We start from the raw sequence: 27384 nt of genomic DNA on the forward strand, positions 1-27384 counted from the left end.
GAAATTATTGAAATTCATTTTTAGTGGCATTTGGTACATTATATAAATCTAATTCTTCAGGTGCTGCATGGTATAGCACTGGCCTGGGACTTCCTGAATTTTGTGGTAATGAAGTTTTATGCCGAAAAATGCTGAGGGAGCAGCAGCAACCACTGACCGCAGAGGCTGGATCAGGATCACTACAGTGAGAGTAAAGCTTTGGAAAAGGAACTTGGCACTGGAGAGGTTCCCCATTGCAGCTGTGAAGGACTGAGTTTGTCCTGGTGTCGCAGACATTTCTCCACAGAAATCCTTTCTTTCAGATTTCTGCGTCTTCGGGAGGCCAGAGGCCCCCGAAGAGAAGGTAAACAATTATTATCAGCTGCTGGGGAATGCAATAGGATTCACCTTGATTGGCTCATTTTCTATGTTTATAATTAAGAGCCAATCACCAGTTCAAGCCAGGGGACTGAGTCCTTGGCCACAACTTTGTTGTGGATTCTTTTCTATCTATTCTTAGCTTAGCTAGCAGCTCTGCAAACCTCTCTCTATATTCTATTTAGTATAATTATAATGTATTATATCATATATTAATAAATCAAGCCTTCTGATTCAAGAAACAAGATTCACCGTCTCTCTCTCACCAGCAGTGGCCCACTCAGGTCGCTGTAATATCCTGGAGCATCCCTGAGCTCATCCAGTGCTCACAGCAGGGCCAGGGGCAGCCCCAGAGCCTGAGCTGGTGCTGGGTGCAGCAGGGGATGCCCAGATGGGTGCAGCTGTGTCCAGCAGGGCAGGACAGGGCAGCCCCAGCCCCTGAGCTGGTGCTGGGTGCAGCAGGGCATGCCCAGATGGGCATCTCCAGAGCCCTGCCTGGGCAGTATTTGGGCTGGCACTGGGTGCAGCTGTGTCCATCAGGGCAGGGCAGCCCCAGAGCCCTGCCTGGGCAGCACTGGGACACCTCTGCGTGCCCCAGGACAGCCCCTGGCTCCAGAGCAGCTCCAGGGAGCCCTGGCCCAGCACCGTGTCCCCCTCCCCAGGCTCTCCACGGCCCCTGGGCCAGCCCGGCTGCACGGACAGTCCTGGCAGGGACAGCACATCCAACCCTCCCAAATGAACACAGCCGTGCCCGTTGCTTCGGAAAATAGAGCTTTTATTTGTTCATACAAATAGTATGAATTATCAGAATTTCATTTTCCTAGAAACATCTTTCTCTGTGTAAAATTAATTTGTGTTGTACATACCACAAAATACTCCATATAATTTTTTTTATATTTTCTTTTTTGTGGCTTTTTTGTTTGTTTTCCTTTCTATTTTGTACTTTTTTTTTTTTTTTTTACAAATTGGCTACTGGACTATAGAACCATGTTACAGGCAACACATCACTAATAGCTATACTGCACTTCTGAATAAAGGACTGAATGAAACTCAGCCATAAATTAAAGTTACAATGTGAAAAAAATAACCAACCAATCAAACTTCTAATCACACCTCCAAGCTTAATTTAAAAGAAATAAGGGGGGTATTTAAAAAAAATGCACCAATTCCAATATTAGCAACTAGATGAACACCACAGAGAATTCACCTTCATTGTCGTATTTGTTAGGTAAGGCTTTTTTACATTAAAAGTCTACTGCAGACTTCATTATGAAGGATATTGAGAAAATTTTCTTATGGTTAGAAGTGTTATTCCTCACTCTCTGTATTTCCACTCTCCAACAAGTTTGCTCCACAAGAGTTCTTCGCAGCAGGGCTTGATTATACAAATTAAGCCCACACTCTGCTGTACAGCTGAGGAAGGCATTGGGATATTAAAAACTTGTTTGCAGGCAAGCAAGGAAGACTTGCAGGGGGATGCAGAACTCTTCAGGCTCTGAGCAGCCGGCAGAGACTCCGGAGGGAAGCGCCTGGAAAGGAGCCCATGCCAGCACACAGGTCCTGGAGGCTCCACCAGTGAAACATGGGGAGGTGGGAGCTCACCAAGGGCCAGGTGGAGAGGTCAAGCTTCTTTCAATGCATTGCATAAGCTGCTAGAAGGAAGACTGAGGTTTTGAGAACCAAAAATCACTTGTTTTTCCACCAGGAAGCATTTTCTTGGTGCCTGCAGCTCCTTCCCCTCGGTCACCCAACAGTGGCAGGGTCTGGGATAAAGCAGACACACTCCTGCACTCATCACCAGTCCAGCAGCAGGAAACAGAGCCAGGGACCTGGCTGGAGCTGAAGCCAAACCCCTCAAAAGTGCATAGATCCACCCAGCTGCTCAGGCCTGCAGCTGGATTTTGCAGGACAGAGGGAAAGCAGGGGCTGTCAGCCTGCAGAGCCCAGCAGGTCCCTCATCCCACCTGAACCCTCTGCAGTCAGACTGCCTTGGCCCAAAGTGTCATTTCTTCCCCAGAAATGGCTCAGGGCAAGGAGAGCTTCCCTGTTTGTGGGAAGATGTGTTTGGAGGCAAACCCCAAGGAGGGATTTGGATCCTGCTCACAGCAGCTTTATAGGCATCTCAGCCTGATGCTGTTATGCTTAAAATCTCCCTTTCCTTGAGGTCACCCACATGCACTCCACCTCAGGGGTGAACTCACACATGGTGGTGTGAGTTCCTAAATCCCTCTGGAGGTGTGACACTGCTGAGCAGGCCAGAAGCCCTCAGGTTTATACAGAGCTCTGAAGGGCAGCTCCCTGGCACCTGCAGCAGACCCAGAGCCAAGTCTCCTCTTTGCTCTGTCTGCTGGAGCAGGACTAGCTCGAGACCCAGACAGAGCAGCCCAGGCTCTAAGGAACATTTTCATCACCCAACAGCCACAGCAGAGAGATGGAAGGGGCAGGCTAGAGTGAGGAGGCTGCAAAAGTAAAACAAACATTTGGGAAACAACACTGAACGGGCCCCACCACAGCTGGGCACAGCTACAATGGGCAGCTCTAAGGGGGAGCTACAGGTAACTATGCAGAGGTGCAGGGCGGGGATTTCTGTAGGCAATGCATATGAAATTAGATGTTCTACCCATTGGTGCTTTTGTTGTTTCCAGTTTCATTCACACTGCCTCTGGAAGTGCTCCCACAGCAACACCAGGTGATGCTCACTGCAGTGCATCTTTTCAGGGCTGCAGATGAGGAGTGGGGAGTTCTGCTGCCCAGAGACATCAGAGCTCTCTTTCTGTTAAACATTCAGTGAGAAGATCACTTCTGCTGCCACCTTGCCCTGGAAATGTTGCAGTCAAGCTGGCAGACCCTCTGACAGCAGTGATAAGGCATTGGACACACAGTGCTTATCAGGACCTCCTGGGCTCACAGAACACTGGTAGAGCTCTCAGGACAGACCTAACCTGTCCTGGAGTCCCACAGCAAGTGCTTATATCCGAGAAGGATTTCATTCAGGTTAATGGTTGCATGTTTGCAGCCTCCTGTCCTGGCAGGGCACCCAGGGACTGCCAGGAGTACCCCAAACCCAGCGTGCCCAGATTCCCCCCTGCCTTCCTACAGATTCACCCTTGTTGGTAAAGCAGCGCTTCTCCCTTGGGAGAGACCACAGATAGAATTAAGATGGAATTAAGAGGGCTAAGGGCGATGCTCCCCAGTCTCACGTACTGGGACGTGCTGTGGCAGCCGTGGGGCTGGAGGAGCAGCGCCTGTGCCATGTCCTGGGACACGCTCCCTGCTGGGCATGATGCCAGGCAGGCACCTGAGGTTTTCCCAGTGGTTCTGCTGGTGTCTTTGGTGGTGGAGGGTGCTCCACGTGCTGCAGGCGCTGCCATCTCCCAGCAGTGCCTGGTGTGCATGGGTGTCCCTGGAGCAACACTTTCTGCAAGTCGCTCTGACCAGCACCACACATGTCACACACAGACACAGCATTTTGCATTTGTCCTGCAGTAAAGATTTTAAATGCATAGAGGGACTATGGGAAAGAACCTCCTGGACAAAAAGCAGGAAGGAAAACTGTACTGAAAGCTTTGCCTATGCAACCAGCTCTGCAGCTTGTCTGCTGGAAAAAGAGCATATTGCCCTCCTGGCAATCCTGAGCAGGAGCCCTTGGCTTGGGGTTCCCAGGCTTACAGCCACTGGGAAAACATGCTGCTGCTCAGCAGAGGTATGTGGGGTGCAGGGATGCCCAGCCTTCCTCCCACCCACCCCAGAGAAACACCCTCCTGGGCCATGGAACTAGCCAGAAAAATGTGGGATGAGGGAGCACAACAGCGGAGCAGAGACTGGGACACTGGAATAGGGAAAGCAACCATTTATAAAGGCCAGATACCCGTAACAAAAATAAACTTGTGCTTTCCCTCCCTCCCTCCTTTTGATTTTTAAATACAAATTTTGTTTAGGAAAAGTGGAAGCACTGTCTGTTACAAACCAAACCAAAGAGAAAGAAGAAGGGCAAAAAAACCAAGGAAAGGAGAGACATTAGAATTAAACACCGTGGAATGTTAAACAGGTTACAGGCTACCGTTCTAGCCAGTGCGGTTAGGCAGCTTAGTGAATTAATTGCTTAGGAATTAAAAATAAATTATTATAAAATAGATTTCTGTACATTTTACATACATATATATCTCTTTATATAAGCAAACCCTGCTGGGCAAGTAATAACAGGGGACTTTCCCATGCCAGGCTCAGTCCCAGCCGAAGTCCTGCCCTGTCATCTGGTAGAACTTCATGTTGAAGGGCCTGTAGAAGTCCCTCAGCCTCTGCACCACCTCCTGGTCAATGTCAGGGTGGGTCCTGCCCTTGGTCTTGCCCAGGCAGTGGGGTTTGCTGCTGCCCTCCGCCTTCTTCAGGCACGGGAAGCCCTTGGTTTTGTTGAAGTAGAAGTGTTTGTCCGTGATGATCCTCTTGAGGCCCAGGAAGTCCTGGACCCTGCCCAGCTCCCCCGCGGGGTCCCTGATGAGCCTCTCCCCGCTGACAAAGAGGATCTGCCCGATGGGGAAGTGCAGCAGCCAGTTCTCCAGGTGCTTGGCGTAGATGCCGATCTGGATGGCGCTCCATGAGGTGTCTATGAGGCCTGTAGTCCTGTTTTTGAAGGTCAGGCTCTCAAAGGTGGGGATGTCAGGCTTCTTGGAGAGGGTCTGGGTGTAGTCCGAGATGGCTCTGGTGACGGGGTCGCGCACCACCACGATCAGCTTGGTGCCCTTGCTCATGGAGGAGATGCGGGCTGGCGCCTCCTTGGTCACAAAGTAGCTGGGGGTCTTCTCCATGGTGATCTGCCCCTCCAGGGTCCTGGGCATCAGCTCCCTGCCAGCAAAACACACAGACGTGGGTCAGAAGGGCAAGGAAGAGGAACAAAAATATCCATATGCATTTACAGGTATGTTCACACATAGATACACAAGAATTCTTCTCCCTAGAATGCCTTCACAGGCCATTTGGATCAGACAGACAAATCCATTTCCCATTGATTTAGGGATTAAGGAAGGATTATTATTAAAGGCCACTGTATTAGAAATCCAGTTGAGTAATCCCCCAGTTATTCATGAGTGGATTAGCTGAGCTACACTCTGTGCTTGGACCATGGCTGAATGTACCACACCAGCTCTAGACTGGTCAGGATGGGTCCTGAGCTGCACCTGAGGTGGCTGTTTTGGCTCATGACTACACCACTGAGACCTCAGCCCCAATCCAGAGCTCATTTCCCCGTGGGAATGAGAGGATGGTACAGCAGAATAGCAGGAGATCACTAGAGTATGTTCACCTAATTTTCCCTCAGCATTCCAAATGCAAAACTTTTCCCAATTCAGGCAAGAGGGTGCAATTTTTCTCTGGCTTGACATCAGCAGGACTTCGCTCACAGGTGTCCTCTTGTATCCAGTTTCTCCCCCTGCTTTACTATTCCCTATCACTTGTTTCCTCACATGAGCAAGAAAGGGCATCAAGAGCTGCCCGTGGCATCTTCAGCACATCCCAGTCCAAGAGACAATGAGGACAGCCCCACCCCAGCACCGCCCCAGGGGCTACAGCAGGTCAGGATATGGGGTACAGCTGTGGAGAGCACCACCTCAGCACATGGGCAGGACATACCTCCACAAAGGACTTTTAAAACTTAAAGCTTCCAGCAATTCCACCTTATTCCCTGCCTATTCCTAATTAACCACATGGGGAAAGAGTAGGGAGCTTGCAGAATTGATGGAAGTGGCATGAAGCAGGAAGAGTAATTTTTTCCTATTATTCACTAGGCAAGCTAAAATATTTTAGACCGTTTGCCAGTTCTTTCCCTTTATAGCCCTAATGGACTCATTTGCTCTCGACTGAGAGACAGTTGAAAAGAAAAGGCAAAAGGGGAGTCAAGTACAAAATTAAAGTTATAAAACTTCATTAAGTTTTCAAAGCATCCACCCAGCACAGAGAAATAAGCAGCCAGCGTGTGATCTACAAGCCTGAAGCTCAGCCATAGGACACCACACAGAGGCTGCTCCCACAGCCATCTCCTCCCTGACTGCTTTCATGCTTCCACAGCAAAGATCACCAGGGCTCTTGCAATTAAAACAGCCACTGATAATTTGTGCTAAAGCCAATGGTTGCCCTTATTAAGAACACAAGGCAAGAAAGCTGACCAGTCTGTTCTGAGGGCAAATAACAGGGAATCCAGGAATGAGAGGTCTGTTTGCATCCAAAATCATCCCATGTCTATGAAATTTGGTCAGTAGCTGTTTATGCAACCATTGGTGAGCTCACACTGTACCTGGTGTTTTACTTCACCAGCCTCTGGCAATGCTTTGTGCAATGTGTTTACTGGCAAGGGGCACCCAGGGGCTGCGCCCCCATCCTCCCTGTGAGCTGTGCCCACAGGCTGCCCATAAAGCCCCTTCTCCACAGCGCCAATGTGGGAACAATCCCTGTGCCAGACCTGCATGGCACTCAGGTAGGAGTGGCAATGGACGAGGTGGGCAGTGGAGGAAGGGGATATCAGCTTGTTGAACCTCCAGTCATGGCCAGAGGTGGTGGCAACCCTGAAGGCTGGGATTTCAAGTCCACACAAGTGGAGTTTCACATGCAGATAAACATCATGCTGGTCTACCAGATACCTGGGATGTGAGAGCTTCTGGAAGGCAGGAGCTAGTATGTGTGCCAAAACCAGCAACCAGAATAAAACTCTGACTAATCCTTCGCCTTTCTGGCCAACTCTGCAACCCCATAATGCTGTCACAGAATAGGGCCAGTCAATAACACTCAGAGCAACTCTTAAATTTGTCGTGGGCTGAGGTAGATTTCAACATTTGCTCATTAAGTGGTGTCCCCTTTTATGGCCACATTAAACCCAAGTTCTACATCCTGCACTGGCCACCAACTGCTTTTCAGCTTGATTTAAGAGGTTGTTTTCCACCCATGAAGTCCTTAATGGCCTGGGACCTGCCTAGAGAGGAGAAAGATTCCCAAAACATTCTCAGGTCGCCCGTGTTCCACTGAGGCCCTTCAGCTTTAGGTCAGGTTCACTGGATTGCTGGTTGTATGAGGCCCTGCATTTTGGGACTGATTTCTCCTCCAGGACTACTACAGCCAGTATTTATCAGTCTCATGGGAATGATGCAAGGTTTATTTTTCCCCTCCTTGCACAAGAAAGGCATTGGGCAGGGCTGTGAAACAGGAGGAAATTGCTGGGGATGGAGTGCCAAGTCAGTTGATTCAGTTGGGAAACACAGGTTCTTAATTAGCATTTCAGCAAATACAGAGGAGCTCACCATAAGTGGAAGAAAGCAGGGAGTAACTCTTTACCTAAGAGGCATCCATTGGCCTGGCATCAGCCCCTTTGCAGAGCAGTTCATCCCCTGGGCCCACACTGCACTTGTGGCTGAAAGCATTCAGTTCTGGACAAGCCTAAACCTCCCAGATTGTTATTTTTGGAGAGGACTTAAATTCCTGGCAATTTAAGAACATTTTGCTGGTGACCCATCACAGCAAGCAAAGCAGAACAAGGCACATTGACACACCTACTGCCCTCAGGTTGGCCAACACGGGCTGAGGTGAGCAGAGGTAGAAGCAAAACCTTCATCCCACGTACAAGGCCTGGATCCACCAGAAACAGCCCTCGGGCCCCTGCTCTCCCTTCATTGTGACACATGGGTGCCAGGCACAGTCCGAAACTGAGACCCTCAAGATTGTCTCAGACTCTGCTTTGTTTGTAAAGTGGCTGCATGAAAGAAAGACAGCTGCAAGAGAAGCCAAATATTGTGGCCCATAGAGGTCGTTTGAACCTCTGACAACACCACATCCAGGAAAGCAAAGTTTTACTGCATGGGCATGTCAGTTGTGGGAGCTTTCCCATGGTTTCCATAATCTCCCACAGAGGCACCATCCATCATCCTGGCAGCCAGAGACAGCAGAGCCTCAGGGACAGAAGGAACTGGTACGTTGGCTGGTCTGAACTCATAGTGGTGGAAAGAAGAAGAATAATTTATTCCCATTCAAGCCACAGCTGGAGAAGGGCAACTTGGCCCAGCAGAGCACTGCAGCTCCAACACAACACACTGGACACACACTTTGGTGGGAGGAGGACCAGATCCAGAGCTGAGCATATCTGCTCCTGGGGCTCCAAGACAGCAAGGGCCATGCTAAACTACAGCTGCTGCTTTGGGAGGGGAAAGAGGAGCTGTGATGGTGAGGAGCCACGATGGCCTGGTGGGATGCAGCCCCTTGGGAGAAAGGAGTGGGGTCCAGCAGAAACCTGCTTTCAGCTCAGGTGGACACAGATCACCCCAGGCAGCTTGTGACCACTGTGGAGCCTCTGTTTCCATCGAGGATTCTCAGGCACCATGGAGACGTGGGCAGCTCCTGCCAGCACTGCCTGACACAAGGTGAGAAAGGCAGAGGTGCAGCTACCACTGCTATCCATACAGGAGAGCAAAGGGAGATGAGAGAGGGAACCAGGCTGTGGGAAACAGAGAGCTCAACTGAGCCCCAGGGCTGGATAGAGACACCACTGAGGGCCATAGTGGAAACTGTAGTAGAAAATACAGCATGAAAACCTTGGCAAGCCATCCCTCCTGCCTTGTTATCCTCCTGCCTTCTGGCAACCTGGAGTTCAAAGACCTCTGGAGACAGCATCTGCATCCAAATCATCCTATTTCATAGTGACTATGAACTGTCTAATCCTTTCAAACCCACAAATACTTCTGGCCTTGAGAATATCCCACAGCAGATAGTCCCAGCACCAAATCACTGCCTCTACCTGTCATTTGAACTCCATCCCCACTTCCCTGCTTGGGAAGGGACGAGGCACCTGCTTATTTAGCATGGAAGAAGGAAACGAGGATGAAGAGCACCAGCAGACTCCCAGCATCCTTGATTCCCCACCCAGCCCAGCCAGAAAGCTGCTGACTGGGGCAGAGCCACCACAGCTGGGTCCCAGCAAGGGGAGGAAGCTGCTGCGTGAGCACAGCTATGAATTTTGCACAGCTATGAATTTTGCACAGGCAAAGAGCAAGCCCCTAACCCTGAGCTATTAACATGTCAAGAGGGACAGAGGAAAAGCTTTTCCTTTAATGAACATTTCCTCGGTGAAGCCTGCACCCTTCGTAGGCGAAGTGATAGGCTTAGTCTAAAGATGGATTGGCCTACTTTACCTATTAACCACTTAAACTAATGTAATAAAGGCTCTCTTCATTCAAACAGCCCTAATCCCCAGCCCCACGCAGCTCTGAAGCCTGGAATAAGAAGGGATACTAAGATGAACTCAGCCAGGCTGTTGCTTGGAAAGGCACTGGGCAGGGCATTTTGTGGCAGGGGGTTTTAGGCGCAAACTTTTCCAATGTGAAAATCAGACCCAGAGTGAGATAAATTTACAAAGTGGGGATGACAGGTGGCCACATGGTAATCCAATCCTGAAGCCTAATGCCCTTTGTGGCAGCTTTTGTCCGCACAGAGGGGCTCCAGGCTAATCTGCTACTACTTCTCAAGGAGGAACATGCCAGGGGGGTGAGAGGACCCCCACAACCTGTTGCTGCCTTATTTGCCACAGGTAGGACAGACCAGTGCAGGGCAGAGCACAGCTGTGGTGTCTGGTTTTACCCCTGGGGATGTCTGCTGGCCCCCCGTGCGCCTCCTGCCACGGCCGGCCCCTGCTGGGATAAACCCTCTGCTGTGGCGGAGCCCAGGGCAGGGCTGACCCAGCCCCAGGCTGCCCAGCCAAGGCCCAGCTCACTCAGGCACCCCCTGGGATAAACCCATGGCCGGCCCCTGCTGGGATAAACCCTCTGCTGTGGCGGAGCCCAGGGCAGGGCCAACCCGGGCTGACCCAGCCCCGCCTGCCCTGGGCCCAGCCCAGGCTGCCCAGCCAAGGCCCAGCTCACTCAGGCACCCCCTGCCACGGCCGGCCCCTGCTGGGATAAACCCTCTGCTGTGGCGGAGCCCAGGGCAGGGCTGACCCAGCCCAGGCTGCCCAGCCAAGGCCCAGCTCACTCAGGTGTGCTGCTGCCCAGCAGGAGCTCCAGAGCTGAGCCATGGGCTTGCCTTTCTGAGGAAGGTTTCATGCTGGGTAGATTCCTATCCAGCCCCTGGAGCCACCCAGCACCACTCTGGGAGATGCTCCCCCTGCTCCAACAAATTCAAGTAATGAGTCCCACAGGTAAGTCTTAAAACCGGGTTGTCCTGTGATGCAGCTGCAGCAATGGCACTTCCAGTCTCCAGCCTCTCTGCTCCACACCACCACACTTCCTCAACGCTCTGTGCTTCCTCAGTTTCCCTCGGCAAAGGGGATAAAACTCCTGGGGGAGATGGAGTGCACTCATAGCAGTCCCCACAGCAGCTCTGCCAGCAAATACAGCAAGAACCACTTTAGCACAGAATTTCTAGACTTTCCCCCCACAGCTGTTCCTAGAACCAAGGAAAACTGGGAAATGTGAGGAAAAGCAAGTCCAATTATTCAGGACATCAGCCACATTTATGCCAAATTCATGTCTGTAACCCACAAACTTTGCTTTGCAGCCCAACACTGCAGACACAAAGCATCTGACCTATCTCTGACCAGTTTCTGCCCCATTCCTCACTGATGGTTCAAGAAGGCAAAAAGTGATTCCTTTTCAGAAAACCCAATTTTGACAATCTGATTTTTTTCATGGGAAAGTGCCCCCCAAACCCTCCCAAGAAACTGCATAAATTAGATTGAAAAGTTATGGTGAGAAGGTGAATAGAAATACAAAAGGTAAACAACAAAGTTCTTCTTCTCCCATCCTAGGGGAAAACAGATTTTTTAGCCTGCAGAGTAATGACAGAGGGTTTGAAAATCCAAGATGACACCAAGCTAAAGTACAGCCAGTAACAGAACAACCCAGAACATGGTACAACTTAACGCACATGATGAATTTAAGATTTTTTCTGCATTTTTAATTTACAAGTCCAAAAGCAAACAGGCCCAGCAGTGGTCTGTTCAGTCTTGGAACAGCTCTGAGGAACCAAGTGCAGAAGATGAGGGAGATTAAAGCTGCATCCCCTCAGAAGCTGATTCTTTCCAGCATGCTGCATCTCCCTCTGCCTTGTCCCCACCCCAGGGGCAGTTCAGTACCCTGCTCCCATCTCAGCATGGGCCTGTTCAGCTTTGCTCGGGTCAGGATCCCACCAAAGCCAAAGGGCTCATTTCACACTGCAGTCGATCTGTCCATCTGTCATCTTAAGCGAAACTTTTTTAAGGAGGGCTTTACTGCAACAGCCAATTCTCACTCTAGTTCCTGCTGCTTCTCTGCCTTTCCTCTCCTCCCCATATCAATAAAAAAATTTAGGCAGAGCGAGTTAATTCTAATATCTTGGAAAAGAGCTGTAGACACTCAGGGAAGGATGGGGCGGTACCTCCATTGGTGGTAGCTTTGCCTTACAGCTCATCCCCTCTGCCAAGGTGATACCCAGTAGCTCCCAGTTTGCAAGGCAGCATGTTGCTGTCAGAAAGCAGGAAAAATGTACAGTGCTGGCAAGAGCAGCCAGGGGCTGGATCAAAACCACACAGCTGTAGCACATACTGGCACCTGACCACGAGCAAGAGCTCAGATGCTCATCAATCAAAACCCCAAAGCATCACCAGCTCAGCTCCTGAGGCCACCACACTGGTCCCCTCCCGACCCTGTCAGGCCCCTTTGCCTCCATGGCTGATCACAAAACTGTTGGATGCCAGCAATGCTCCTTAAAAGCAAGGACCTAACCAGCTCTGGGAAAGAATGTTAAAGTAATATAAAGAAAACAAATAATAAAATAAAATTTTAAAAAATAAAAAATAAAAAATAAAATAGCTTTAATTGCATCACAAACTCTGCCACCAGCACACAGGTCAACTGGCTTCAAAATTACCTGCTTGGCTTTGACTCTGCTTTCTGGTGACAGCAACGGGAAAGGGCAATGAGGGAGATGGAGGAAGAGGAAGAAGTAGAGAGAGAAGCAGTAGCAAATTCCTCTTTGGGGGTGTGAGTGCTTGCTGCTTTATTATTTGATACATCATCTTACAAAAAATTTTCCTTGGCTTCAGCTGCTGTTGCACCACAGACCTGTACAGTAGCAGGCAGTCTCTCCTTTTTTTATGACCAGTGGTAAGAGCAACATGTGTGCCTTTGTCTCAAGCAGGAGTCTGTTGTTTGGGTTGGCAAATTATACAACAATAAAAGGGAACGGCTGGGAACCAGCCTCGGCCTTTTTGAAATGGATGTAACCCTATCCAGCTCCGTTGAACACTCACCACGATGATTACACAAACCAGATGATGGGAATTAATGAACTTTGGGGGTGAGGAAGGAGTAGGTGAAGAAGGAGGGAAAGGAGGAAAAAATACGTCAGTCTGAAATTAATGTTTTTCTCACTCTCCTTGCTCCCTGTCCCCAGATCTGCTAGGTACCCTTCACTTTTGGGGGAATTTTGGGGATTAAAGAAGGGAGAGGACAGTAACTGTGTGTGAAGAGCACCTGTGATGAAGGTGCTCTGGGACTTCAATGGGACTAAAGAGCTGGTGGCCATGGGTGGCATCACTATGTGCCCCACAGCAACAGGCTCTGGTGTGGCTGAGGAGCCTGATCTAAGCTCCTTTGATGCTGATGAAAAGCTCCATCAAAGGTCTGGGGAGTGGGGAGGTGCAGGGCAGTGGCAGATGGCCCTCTCGTCCCCACTGCACGTGGCACAGCCAGGACACACCAAAGGGCCCTGGCAAATCAAAGCAAGAAGTGCCCCAAGGAGGGGGCAACACACCACAGCAAATATCATGGCTTAGGATATTTTTGGGGTTTAGGTTTGTTTGGTGTTTTTCCTAAATAAAAGACTTTATTCACCTCTTCAAAAGTCACTGCCTCCAATCAGACCTAGGAGCCACCACAGAGGCTTGACCCTCTCTATGCTGGGACATGAGGAGCTAACCCAGCCACAGAGCTGAACAGACAGTTTGCAGCAGCATCTGAGCACCAGCCTGGACAAAGCAGGGCCTGATCCATGGAGGGTTTGTGCCTCTGGGAACAGTGATGGGTACAACAAGCTCCACCAGCCTCTGCTGCAAAGGCAGCCTCCCACCCTCTGCCAGACAAAACACAGCTCTCACCCACATGCCTCCCCTACTGCATGAGATGAAATGGGTTAATTAGGAGCAGTCTCACAACCAAGATATGACATGCCATCCCTTGCAGGGCTGCTGCCTTCTATATCAAAGTGCCACATATGGTGTACCATATAGCTGCAACCTACAGAGCAGGAATAACTTAGATCAGCAGAAACACCTGCTGGGAGTCTTGTCTGCACGGAGCAGGCTTGTGCTTTCACCTGGAAGCACAATAGAGAAGCCCAGGTTGCACCAGGACTCCTGGGCCATTGATGGGTGATGTCACCATGGCTCCTGGGACATGCCTGCTCCTTGGCAAAGGCTGCAAGGGCACGAAGGTGGCCTTGGAGGTGGCTGATTGGAGCAATCCCCCTTCCCGCCTGAGCTCAGGCTCCATGCAGGGCAGCCTCTGGGAGGGAGGGCTCAAGGAGCCGAGACCACCCTGGAAAGCGGAGAGAAGGGCACCCTCCCTCCTTGCAGACACTAACAAACATGAACGTGCCCACAGGGCACCCTCCTTGCAGACACTAACATGAACGTGCCCACAGGGTGCAGTCCTCTCCTTGTGGCCCTCTCTCCTGTGGCCTGGGGATCTCCAGCCCTAGCCAGAGGAGAGAAAGGGCAGAGCAGGAATGGGGCAAGCAGCATGCTGTCCCCTACTGCTTTCTCAGCCTCCATCCAAATTCAGCTCCAGAGGCTTTCTTTTGCTTGATGCACTTCGTCCACCTAACAGTCCTCAGCTGATCTCTCTTCCAACCCCTTGTCTAGGTGGTTGCCCCATTCCTGTAAGTGTTCAAGGCCATGTTGGATGGGGCCCTGAGAAATCTGGTCTAGTGGGTGGTATCCCTGCAGGGGAATGACATGAGGGGATATTCAAGGTCCCTTCCAACCCAGGACATTCTATGATTTCTCCTGAACCTCTGCATGCACAGCCTGTCCAAGGCAAAGCTCCTTGCTTTGCCCATTTTCACCAGGCCCTGCCCTCACACCATAGCCCCAGTCCTTGCACCATCTCACCAGTCCACCCCTCCCTCCATCTCCAGCCTAGCTGCACGTCTGGCAAGCACCATACCTTCCCCAAGGAATCTCTCTGCCAGGCTGAGGATGCCCAGGCTACCTGGTCATTCCTCCAATAGAAACTCCTCCAGCTCTGCAGAACAAACTCAGAATGTTGCCACTGCCACTGGGTAGGTCATGCACCAACTGAACACAGGCTGCAGGGATGTGGATTAGGAAGAGCTAAATTTCCAATTATTTTTTTTTACTCTTGCCCAAATAACAGCGTGAAATGTTACAACTGCTAAGCAAGAACTTTCCTTCCTCCTTTGCTGGAGCCAGGCAAGATATTCATCAACGTCCCCAGTTCATTACACAGGCCCTCCTCTTCTCTTTATGTAAACACGGAAGCCTCTTTCTACTCCCCACCATACTTAAAAGCTCTGAACTTCCACTAAATAATTATCTTCACCGGGGGGAGAGGAGCAGCACTTTACATATCAAAGGGCTGCTTTGGAGGGATTTACAATAATTTAAGATGAAATGGTAAATATTCTATTCACTCCAGTCCATCTCCAGTAATAATTATAATCCTATTAGCAAGGTCCCAAGAAAGTGATTTCATTATCATCTAGCGAGCATCTATGTGGATTTCTTGGAGGGGTGGGATGGGGGAGGCCATAGGCAAATAAAGAAGGAAAAGCAACAAAAGACGCAATTGCCAGCATCTCCCTTCCCCCAGCAGGATTTGGGCTCCATTGTCCCGATGCTTCAATAGTGCTTTGCTCTGAAAATAAGAGCTTTTGAGCGCGGTAAGGGGGTGGGGCTGAAATGAGCATCTTATCCCTTTGGGTCACCGCCGCTCCCCTTTCATGGCCGAGGGTCCCCCTGGTGCCGCTCCAGGCCACAAAGAGCTCCCGGTGCTGTTCCGGCAGCCCCGGGCAGGCGGCAGTGCCACCATTAAAAGCTAATTGCTGTTCATGGGTGAGTTCTTTAGAATATTGCCCAGCATCACCGGGCTGTGCTGCCACCGGTCAAGCCATGTGAGATAACTCTAATCTGTCTCCATTTCCCTCAAAAAGGACAAAAAGACTGGTTTTGTTTAAAAGCAGAGCAGGGAGAGGGAAGTTCTGTGAAACCCATGATTTAAGGGGGAAAAATCCCCTGAACTCAGCAGGAAATATGACTGAGCTAACTGACAAACTGGGACTAAAGCCCCTTTATCAGCAGATCGCAGCACCAACTGCCTACACCAAACGGTGTGCTTTATTGCTGCTCCATGTCAGCTCTTCATACACCCCGTTGGAGTGTTTAACTGGAATGTTTCCCTGCAGGAGTGCCTCAGTTGCACCGGTGTAATCCTCTTCCCTCTCTTCAGGCACCTGGGGGGCCCCAGTGTGAGTCCCCAGCCCTGCCCCAGGAGCAGCAGCTCAGCTCTGCTCACTCTGGGAAATCAGAAACTGCTCCAGAGCTGCGCCGCTTGCAGGCTTGAAACGAGCCAAGATCACTGTCACAGTGTGCGAGAGTTTGTTGCAAAGCTGGAGAAACATTTTTCTCAATAAATTAAACAGACAACAGCCTGAAAGGGAGGAAAGAGGAAGAATTTTAGGCATCCAGAGAGATTTCAGTGCTTACAACTCATTCTTGGTAAAAAATAAATTCTCTGGACTGCCTCTGCCTCTTACTCTTTTGCAACCAGAAAGACCAGCAACTTCTCCTCCCTCCAGAATTTATAGCCTAGAGTTAACATTATGTGTACTAACCTCCTACTATGTAAAGATTTGATAGATCCACTTACAGACTCATTGCAAGACAAAGTTCTGCTCTTGAAGAGTGCTAGTCAAACACATCCTTGCACCAGAGACATGAATTCTTGAACTCAGCTTTACTTTAGTAGCACCAATCCTGTCCTCATGAGAAGCTGAAACCAGCGTCTGGACTGGGTAAGCACCTGCAAGCACAGAATGTTCTTGTCCAGAGAAAAGCCAGCAAAGTAAGAGAGTCAGGTATTGGCTTAATTGTGGAGACAAAAAAGACAAAAACCCCACAGATCTTGCAAGGTGTTTGCTCGCTCAGAGTAGGCCTGTGCAAAGGAAGCAAAGGAAGCCTGTCTTGGAAGAGGCTTAAAAGCAGATGAAGAAATCATAAGGGTGGGATATCCAAAACACATTCATGGCACCCAGGTGACAGGAAGGTCTCCTGCAGCAGAGGATGTGGGACTAAGACAGTCCACATGAACACAGAGACTCTGATCTCTGGGGTTTGGCTTCAACTCCATCAGGAGAATAACTGGGCTGTCCCCACAAGTCCCAGCCAAAGCCTACACCTCGCTGCCAGCTTTCTTGCCCCACAGCAGCCACTCAGACATGTCCAAGAGGCACCAATGGCTGGTTGATGCTGTCAGGGAGCAGAATGGTCCCCACATTATCCAAGAGGAGGCTGTCATAGAATTACTAAAATGCTTGGATACTCATAAATCTATGGGACCAGACGGGATCCACCCCAGGGTAATGAGAGAGCTGGCAAATGAGTTTGCAAAGCCACTCTCCATTATTTACCAACAGTCATGGTTTAGTGGTGAGATTCCGGATGACTGGAAGCTGGCCAATGTGATACCCATTCACAAAAAAGGTGCAAAGGAAGATCCTGGTAATTATAGACCAGTCAGCCTGACCTCAGTACCTGGCAAAATAATGGAACAGTTTATATTATGCGCCATCATGCAAAATTTGCAGGATGGCCAGGGTATCAGACCCAGCCAGCACGGATTTAGGAGGGGTAGGTCATGTCTGACTAACCTGGTCACTTTTTATGACCAGGTAACCCGCCTAGTGGATGCAGGGAAGGCTGTAGATGTTGTTTACTTGGATTTCAGCAAGGCCTTTGACACTGTCTCCCACAGCATACTCCTAGACAAACTCACAGGCCGTGGTCTGGACAGGAATACCCTTTGCTGGGTTCAGAACTGGCTGCATGGCCGGGCCCAGAGAGTGGTGGTGAATGGTGTCACATCCAGCTGGGGACCAGTCACCAGTGGTGTCCCTCAGGGGTCTGTGTTGGGGCCAGTTCTGTTCAATATTTTTATTGACGACATGGATGAGGGCTTAGAGTCTTTTATTAGTAAATTTGCTGATGACACTAAATTGGGAACGTGTGTAGATCTGCCAGAGGGACGTAGGGCTCTGCAGAGAGATTTGGAACGGTTGGATGGATGGGCAGAATCCAATGGGATGAAGTTCAATAAGTCCAAGTGCCGAGTCCTGCACTTTGGCCACAATAACCCCCTGCACCGATATAAGCTGGGGACGGTGTGGCTGGACAGTGCCCAGGTGGAAAGGGACCTGGGGGTGCTGGTGACAGTCGGCTGAACATGAGCCAGCAGTGTGCCCAGGTGGCCATAAGGCCAATGGCATCCTGGCCAGTATCAGGAACGGTGTGGCCAGCAGGAGCAGGGAGGTCATTCTTCCCCTGTACTCGGCACTGGTGAGGCCTCACCTGGAGTATTGCGTCCAGTTCTGGGCCCCTCACTTTAGGAGGGACGTTGAGATGCTTGAGCGTGTCCAAAGGAGAGCAACGAGGCTGGTAAGGGGCTTGGAGCACAAGCCATATGAAGAGCGACTGAGGGAGCTGGGGTTGTTTAGCCTGGAGAAAAGGAGACTCATGGGTGACCTCATCACTCTCTACAACTTCCTGAAGGGTGGCTGTGGTGAGCTGGGGGTCGGCCTCTTTCTCCGGGCGATAACAGACAGAACAAGAGGACACAGTCTCAAGCTGCGTCAAGGGAGATGCAAGTTAGAATTAAGAAGGAAGTATTTTACAGAAAGAGTGGTCAGATACTGGAATCATCTACCCAGTGAGGTGGTGGAGTCATCATCCCTCGAAGAGTTCAAAAAAAGCCTGGATGTGGCACTTGCTGCCATGATCTAGTTGAATTGTTAGAACATGGGCTGGACTTGATGATCTTATAGGTCTCTTCCAGCCTTGAATTTCTGTGATTCTGTGAACGCCCACTGCTCACACCACAGCTTCTTCCCTCTCACCCCTTCCCGGCCACCAAGGCTCAGGCACAAATCCCTGGTGTGGCAGGAGCACCAGCCAGTACTGGTGGTACATTCAACTATCGAGTCCACAGCCCCAAACAGCTCCCACACCCACCAATTTGCTCTCTTAATTGTAGCAACAGCACTAATCCTCTCAAAGACTTAAACCACTTGGAGCACTGCTCCTTACAGGTCTTCAAGACATCCTCCTAGGTCTTGGGAAAATAATTTCTTGCAGTTAAGGGAGCAATATAATCAGGTTAAGCCCCAGAGATGTGAGGATCTGGGATTTGGGGGAGGCAGAAGTGGCTACTGAGACACACAGTGCTGGCACTGCAGAAAGAGTACAGCCTATTGGCATTCTGCTGCTATCCCAGGAGCACCAGGTGTTTCAGGAATTAGATGCCCAAACCAAGTGGCACCAGAACTCATCCAAGGGTCGAACCACCAACCACTGCACATGGACCAGAACATCCTCCTGGCTCATTCCACCTGTGACACCAGAGCACCCTGAGGCTCCTGCCCCTGGCTAGGCCACCTGCAGTATTCCCAATCCAGGTGGCCCCCAGGAGGTTATCCCACCAGCCTCATCCCTGCAGTACCTCCTGTTCCAGGCCCTGTTCCAGGGACTCCTTTTGCTGCATGCTGGAGGTGGGGAGCCCAGCGAGCAGGGTACACCTCGATCTGGACTCAGAGAGCACATCTGGTGCACGGGAGATGGTCACATCTCCTACCCCCCAGTCATCTGTACAGCAGCAACACACTGCCACACTGCTTCTGTAGCCGTGCTGCAATAGGGAACTTTGCCAGTTTCCCAGAAAAGGAGCTGGCTCAACAGAAACAGCTTCTGGTTTGGGCCATTCTAGGGTGCAGGTCCATGCCAGTTACATGGATATAGATTTGTATGGCACACACTCATAAATCAACTTTCTGGTTAAGTAACCCTGTAGTGACCATGGCAGCAGCCTCTCTCCAGCCACCAAAAGGCAGCTGAATGTGAGTGGCCAACCCTGGTCCACCCCTGCTGACACTGAGAAACACCTGACAAATTTCTACCCAGGAGAGCACTACAAGGAGATGAACTTCCCAGGCTTTGCCTCTCCTCTGGGGCACTGCCAAGCCACCACATTTCACCTGCTCCAACTCTGCTAGAAAGAGGGAAAAAAACCTCAACCCACACAGCAAAGAGCCAACTCCAAAAGGAAATACAAGTCAACAGCCACTCCAGCAAGATACAGGTAAGACCATGTTCCCCTAATGCAATGTTCATAAATCACAGCCCTGCTGAGAGGTCTTTTGTATTTTCCCCAACATAGAAACAAATGCCTTAATCTGTGTGCCTGCACGGGCAGGTAATGAGTTACACTGATAATGTTGCCTTTTGTAAAACACCTGCACGAGTGGCCCAGAATTTGCACAGGGAGGACTTTGTTTGCCACCTTGACACACATCTCTCCTAATTAAGCCCAGCCTTCCTGCTCTGGGTCTTTACAGACATGATTAGAGAAAAAAGCCTCCTGATAGACTCTGGAGACCTGAGTGATACCCCAGCTCTCACCCTTGGGATCATAACTCATGCTGGGGAAGTATCCCCCGTGATTTGTCTAACCTTGCAGTAAGACAAGCCAAAGTCAGGCTTGAAACACTGTGCTGAGTTAGAATCCCAAAAAGGGACTGGGGGCAGCTCTGCTCCTGCTCCTCTTCCTCACCATGGACATAACAAAGCAGGGAGGGGGAGCAGGGACACTTTGTTCACCCAGCAGCACTCTTCTCTGTGCACTGACATACTCTGGAACAACTTCCATATCACATCTGAACCAGAGACCACTAGCCCTTCCACAGCATGTAGGAAGGGATCTCACAGGGTGGCCAGGGCCAGACCAGGCTTGAAACAAATCTTGAGACACATTTACATCTACAGTTTTATGAAAAAGCCATGCAAAATCTCCAGGAATTCACTTTCTGCACCAAAAGGGATCCAACAGGCATCCAGCACCACCTGAACAGCAAAGACCTTCAAAACAACAGCACAGAAAACAGTCAGCTTTTCATTTTCATTATGAAGAAAGAAAGTTATGGTTTTTCCTGCCCTTTCTGATCATCTACATATGTTCACAGGCCAAGTAATACCAACAAGGTTCTGTCAACCCTCAGCTGCACGACTCCACCTGCCTCTTCAGCAACACCCAAACCAGCCTTGGAACTGTGCAGCACTGAGGCTTCTCCTCAGCTGTGGGACAGGGAAGGGGGTGCCCCTCCGACCATCAGAGCACCTTTCCCATGGCCAGTAACAGCAGGGAAGAACAAATCCATCAGAGGAAAACCAGGAGGGTGCTCAACCAACCAAGCACGTCCTGTACTCACCAGCTGCTCACTACCCTTAGCATCTCATTGAGTGGGTCAAGAATTTAAAATTGGTTTAGACTTTATTCTCAGCTGAAACACCTAATTAACTTCTGGAAGTCTCATGCTTCCTTCTCAGAAGGGAGGGGTGGCACCAATCCCAACCATCACTAATCTGGGCACTGGCCAGGTCAGTGTGACCCTCATTGGGATGAGCTAAGTTTGCCACCCACTGGAACAAAAGGCAAATTAATACACCGGTGATCCTCTCAGTACTGATCCCTAAATGCATTTTAGTACAAATGGGATTGTCACCTCAACTCATTTGTTAATGGATTTGTGATTCGCTCTCATAAAGGAGTAGTGCTGAAAATCAAGGATCTCTCTGTGGCAAACAGACCAGGGCAGTGAGACATCTGTCCAAAATAAGATTTATTCCACCAACATCTCTAGTCAGGCCAGGATGAACCTCCTGACTCTCCCCTCCCTTTGACATCTCACATCAAGAATCCAAGAGAGAAAATACAATTAATTTCCAGGACTAAAATCCAGCATGCCCATTGAGGCAATCAGGCTGCAGGTTTGTGGTGCCACCAGATCCCTGCGTCCCCAGTGACACTGCAGGACTCGGGGTAAAACAGAAGGAACCAAACCAGCCTTGGGAAGGAGAGAAATTCCCAGTAAAGGAGGGAGACAGGTGCCAATTAGGGAAACATGAAGGAGCAGGTCTGTCTGCAGACTGCCTTTCTGCCCAGTCATTACCTGGGATCTTGGTGTGGTCATAAACAGTCAATGACACCCAGCCAAGAGCTCTTTAAAGAGCAGTCTCAGCTGGTGGAGATGCTCTGCTGCAAGTACAACAGATGCAAAGCACTGCTTCTCATTAAAAAGGTATTCACATAATTAGAGACTTCACATGGCCATACCAATGATTTGGTCTAGTCCAGAGCACTCAGGCACTATTTAAGAGGGCCTGCTTGCCATTTCTGATGGCTTGGGTTGTGCTTGTGTGTAACCCTGCCATCTCCTACACCTCATGCACTGCCATGGCAGGTCCATGGCTATGGTGACAACCAGGAAGGACTTCACGAGTAAAACTACACGTGCCAAAGCCCTCGAGCAACCTCCACCATCCCACTCTGCTTTCATTCAGAGCCAATTTCCTTCCAGAGCCAGCCATGGGGCTGAATTATCCACAGGTCCTTCAAGCCCTTGTACATAAAGAGCACCGTGGACCAGTCTGCCAAGGCCTTAGAGCACAACCCAAGTGAAATGGCTTTTCCCTGAACACTGAGGACTCTGAATGACAGCTATTATTATTCAGATGAAACCAAGTGTCAGATTAACAAATCAATGGGCATAAGAGATATAAAATGGGTGACTATTGAAGCTTTTCAAATACCCAAACATATGGATGAAGCAAATGTGAATTGTAATTGACTCACCCACACCTTTGATCTCTACACCCTTGGGTTCTTAAAGAGACAGCACAACCCCCTCTGACCCGGCTGAACTGCTCTGGGATTCCATTGTGAGCCTCACAAAGTCCTTTCTCTCTGCCTCCATCTCCAGGATGTAGATGCAGCCTGGTGCTTGAAAAGTGAGAGAAGTGAGCTCTGCCCTTGGAAAGCCGGGGAGCTGGAGATGAACTACACTACCAAAACACAGCCTCTCACGTGGAGCCCATCACCCCAAGCATCTCCTCCACCAGTCCTCACCCTGGTGGTGGCCCTCAGTCACCTAGATGTGCATCAGGAAATCTCCTAGGAAGCAGCAGAAGAGGGTCCAGAGCAAACATGGGCAGCGACAATGCTCATTGCCCCACTCCTGGAGCCAGACGTGGCGTCTCATTGGTGTTCAAGGATTTCCCTGTGCAAAACCAAGGGCCAGACTTTGCTGATGGGTTCAGGGCATGTACATGCCCCTGCTGTAAAATCTGGGCTGGTCTGGAAGAGCTGGAAGCTGCTCTGCCCTTCTCCAACTACCTTAACAGCACATAATCACTAATGTTTGATTAAGAAATCTGATTTTTAATTTTCACTAAGATGTTTCTGCAGATACATTGAAAATAACATAGAGCTTAAACAAATGTTGTCTCTAAATTTTTACATTTGGAGTTTGGAGAGAGCTTCAACCAGTTTTATATCAATATGTGAGAAAATGAATAAAAGAGCATTACCAATTTTGATACCATACAAGCCTCAGCTCTCCAGCAGTCACAAGACAAGCAATTGTTTGGGTTTAGCTTCAAGCCTCATTACAAACTTAAGTTTTCATAGCTCTTCCAGGAAACCTAGCCCGTCTTATTCTTCCCCTCCATTCTGTAAATGCCACACAAATATGCCTTCGGGGAGGTTTTGAACCCCACACTGTAGCTTCCCCATGTTCCCCATGTTGGGAACAAGCTGTCCAGCTTAGCTCTTGCTATACTGAGTCCCAAAGCGAGAGGAGCTTTGGAACGCCGGTTGCTGAAGGCAAATGCCAGCAGCTATTCCCAGCTCGGGGCTCTTCCCCATCAGGCACCGCCACTGGGTGAAGGGATTCACTCTGGGAAGGCAGAGATTGGCGTGTGCCCTGTCCCCCAGCACCAGCAGTGGGTTTGATGGGGGAGCTGGGTGGGGCAGAGCAGGCATTGCTCTGCCCCCATTTCTGGGCTCTGACCCAGCTGTGCAGCTGCTTGACCCAACTGGTGAGCGCTGCTGGAGCAGCCGAGCCTGCGACAACTGCAGGGCTCACCCGCAGAGGAGCCCCGCAAGAGGAAGACTGTGGGGAGGAAGGCGGAGAAGAGGAAACCCACGGGCTCTTAAGCTACTTTAGGACCACATGAGCTTTCTGTTTATATATAGCCCAATTAATTATTACACTGCATTGAGCAGTTTGACCTTGGAATCGTCTCCAGGGGGAGGCAGCAGGGGCAGTGCGGCCGGGGCAGCTGGCCAAGGCTCCGGTGGTGCTGGTGGCTCCTCTGCAATTCCCGGGGCACACAGCAGCTCCCGGCCCCTCTGGGCTTGCAGCAAACCCAGGCTGAAACCCTAACCAGCTATTCCACTTCTGCTTTGGCAAGGCTGATATCTCCTCTCAAGGGTTCCTTCCCTGCTCAACACCCTGTATTAGCTTTTCCCTCTGCTTTTCCAAATGCCATGCAGACAGCCCAAGGCTCATTAGTTACCAGACCAGCTCAAGAGGAAAATTAAAAGGGGAGGAAAAAAAGGTGTTACAAGCTTTGTGTTAAGTTGCAGCAAGTCAGTGCACTGCAGGGAAAGGGAAAATGGGCTTTGCTAAGCATGCCCTCAACAAGGGGCAATGCCCAGGCTGCCTGGCTTTTTGTAGCTCACTTTGGTTGGTCCAGCCATAATAAAGTCAGAGCAGGAGCCCAGGGATGCTCAGAGCCACCCAGACATCTACCACTGCCCTACTGCTCACAGGTGAGACCTTCATGAGCTTTCTCCATTCCAACCCACTTGTGGAAGAAGGAACCCCCTAGCCCTTGGGACACTGGCTCTGATCCAGCACAATTCACTGGACGTGACACCAGAGGTGTGTGCAGGGGTTCAGAGCAGAGGCACAGCACCTCAGTGGCAGGCAGCACCTTTGTTCCCACACAGAGACACAGGGCACAGCACAGTCACGGGGTCCCTCTGCAATTCATGTTTAGCAACTGCATTCATGGCCCTGTGTACAAACAGCTGAGGACCGTGTACAGCCACTCCGGGACCGAAGGGCTGGGACACACCTCCTGTTTACTCCAACACCTCCTGATTTCCTTCCAAGCCTAATACATCTTCAGAAAAACAAATGGAAGGCATGCCAAAGCTGCAGGCCTTGCCAGTTTTTTTTTTTTTTTTTTTTTTAATATTTCATAGCTCAGTGAAGAAGCAAAGCACTTTATTAGGAAGACGCTGGGGTTTCATCCTCCCCCTAGTGACAGAAGGGTCCATGCTCTGAGCCTGCTCAGCCTCTGGACCCCATTCCAAATCAAAAATACTACTGGAGCATAACCCCAGCACAATTGTCCTTTCACTAAATGAGCACTTTTCCTAAGATTTCCCACACCTCCCTGTGCCATTCACCCACACTTGAAGTTTAAGTTTTCAAGTTTCAAGACTTTCAAGCTTTAACGCAAGTTTGCATTTGATAATCAAAAGAGGCTGAAACCTTGGGGTTTTAATATAAAGCTTGTCAAGATGCTTTATTGAGGTTCATAATTGTAACAGATTTTGGTTTCTGTGGGGTCATTTTCTGCACAGAGACATGGACACACCCGAAGGGTTTGGTCTTGGAGCCCATCCCTAGGCAGAGTTCTGGACTGCATTGGACAGAGTCATGTTTGGGAACCTGGTTCAGTCTCTGTCACCACATGCTGCTGAAGACTCGTCTCCTCATCAGAGTCAACTTCCCACGTGAAAAAGTGTATTTTTACAGGGAGTTAGTGTAGCAGAATACAGTCATACTCAGTACTGTTGGACCATGTTTGTGGCAATGCAGGATTTGGCCTTGTGTTCACTTTTAGGAAAGATCTGTCAAATGCACACATCCATAATATTGTACATTGGCATATAAAATGAAAGCCCATGCACAATAATTCTCCCTCTCTTGTGGAAGAGCTGCCTGCTGCATTGACAGGAATGAAAAGTCTGTGTCAGTTCCAGGGAAAGGTTACAACTGCTCACTTTTATTGCAAACCAGCCACTTTGGTGTATTCGTAGAAATCCCTTGTACCAGCAGAGAAGACTGGCCAAATTACAGCTCTGACCTATGGAATTTTATCAGCACAACACTCACAGTAAGACCAGGACAAGGGAGGATGACACCCACCAGCATAGGGATAGCAAAGACAGGCTCCCTGTGTGACACCTTACAAGCCACATCGAGGGCAGGGCAGAGCCAGCTGCTCTGCATCCCAGACAGGCTGCAAATTAAACTCTGGGTCAGACCTGCTGCCAAACAGAGCCGTGACTCCCTTGGTGCCAGGGCTAGGTCACACCATCCCTCTAGAGAGATGTTCTTCCTCCCTCCCTCCCTTTTCTGTATGGAGAGAAGAAAACAAAACTGCTGCAGAAGCAGGCTGGTTCCAGGGCGTTTCCAAGGAGGTTAACGCAGATATAAAGCATTGAGCAGAACCTGGAATTATTTTTCTCTAAATAAAGTTTCTCTAGCCACCACGTGGCAGGACACTGCCATGCTCACATATCTTGACAGAAAGATTTTAAAAATGGAATTATTCATTTACCAGAAATCAGTGTGAGATCTGCCAGCAGCACCTGCACACCTATTTTTCTCTAACATTCCCACCAATATCACCTAAAGTCCCAAACACCAAAGTTTCTGGTCTTGTTCGAATGATTCCTGAGGCCACAGGGCCAGGAAGAAAGGTTAGGCAGCCAAGCAAGCCAGCTCCCAAAAGTCCCTCCTCATCTCTGGACCTTCCCAGTACAGGGGCACCACATGCTAAATCATCATCGCTGAGTTAATTTTCTCCTCCTTCATGGCTATTCCTAGGAGGAAAACCACCACAGGGGATACTCAAAGCCAGCATGGCACCAGGAGAGATTGTCCCCACTGGATCACTGTAATGAATGGACTCAGGTACACCACACATCCCAGCCAAGCAGACCCTGCTCTCCCTAGGTGGAGACAGAAGGACTGTGCTCTTCCATTTCTTCCCCTCATCTGACCCATGGCACAATGTGATGCCCTTTCCCACTTGTCTCTGCACTCCTTCTCACCACCTTCAGACTGACAGCCACTCCTTGAAGGCAAAGTTACACCACCACAAATGTCTGTCCTGAATTTACCCCTCCTTTCCTCTGAGCCTGCTGATAATCAATATGTTTTGTCACAGGACCCCTTGTTTCCATTAAGAAATCTAAGATAAGGTCCATTGCCTCCATTGCCTTCTGGCTGCTGCTGGGCTGAGTACCTTTAAAACGTACATGGTATTTATGGAAAGCTAATTAAGCATGCAGCAAGCTGCTGAAAGACCTGGAATTGCAATGGTTAGGGCAAGCCCCAGTACAGTCATCAGCAGCAAGTCAGGGCCCAGCACAGCACTTAGTCATTTCCCACAAACCAAGGAAGAAGCCTCTCCAGCCTGTCCTCATGCACCACATGGTGACAACAGGTAGTAGCTGATAGCCCCTGACCCACTAATTACACCACTGAGACAACATGTCCCACTATTTGTTGTTCTTTGAACCCATATGTTACCCATCCCACATGGCCCTGGCCCATTCATTATCACCTGAACCCATCAGTCACCCATGGCCACACCACCAGGAGACGTGAATCCTGTGCTGAATGGTCACTAAATCAGACTTCTTCCTAATTAAATAGCCCCTAACCCAAGCTCAAGTGAACAGAGCAGCAGCAAGAGAGGCCTGGATTCAGAACATTCTTATCATCAGCAGATTGGAAATCCGGCTCCAAAGAACAGTAGTTCGGGTAGAGTTTCTGTAGCCGCTGCATGCAGGCCTTGCTGGATGCTTTTAAAACCAAAGACTTGCCTGGAAGTGCCTTGAGCTATCCAATGCTCGGGGTGTGTTACAGACA

The 27384-nt window shown here is 49.9% G+C and overlaps 1 protein-coding gene across 1 annotated transcript in view; it reads right to left on the reverse strand.

Moving 5' to 3' along the window:
* Positions 1-1115: 1115 nt before the first annotated feature.
* LOC132082002 (heparan sulfate glucosamine 3-O-sulfotransferase 3B1-like) overlaps positions 1116-27384 on the reverse strand; it is a 31734-nt gene continuing 5465 nt past the window's right edge. The window contains exon 2 of the mRNA XM_059486023.1: positions 1116-5199. Coding sequence (XP_059342006.1) covers positions 4581-5199 — 619 coding nt within the window. The 3' untranslated portion in view covers positions 1116-4580. The remainder of the gene's footprint in view (positions 5200-27384) is intronic.

The sequence above is a fragment of the Ammospiza nelsoni genome, chromosome 19 (assembly GCF_027579445.1).
Source record: "Ammospiza nelsoni isolate bAmmNel1 chromosome 19, bAmmNel1.pri, whole genome shotgun sequence".
NCBI classification, from domain to species: Eukaryota; Metazoa; Chordata; class Aves; order Passeriformes; family Passerellidae; genus Ammospiza; species Ammospiza nelsoni.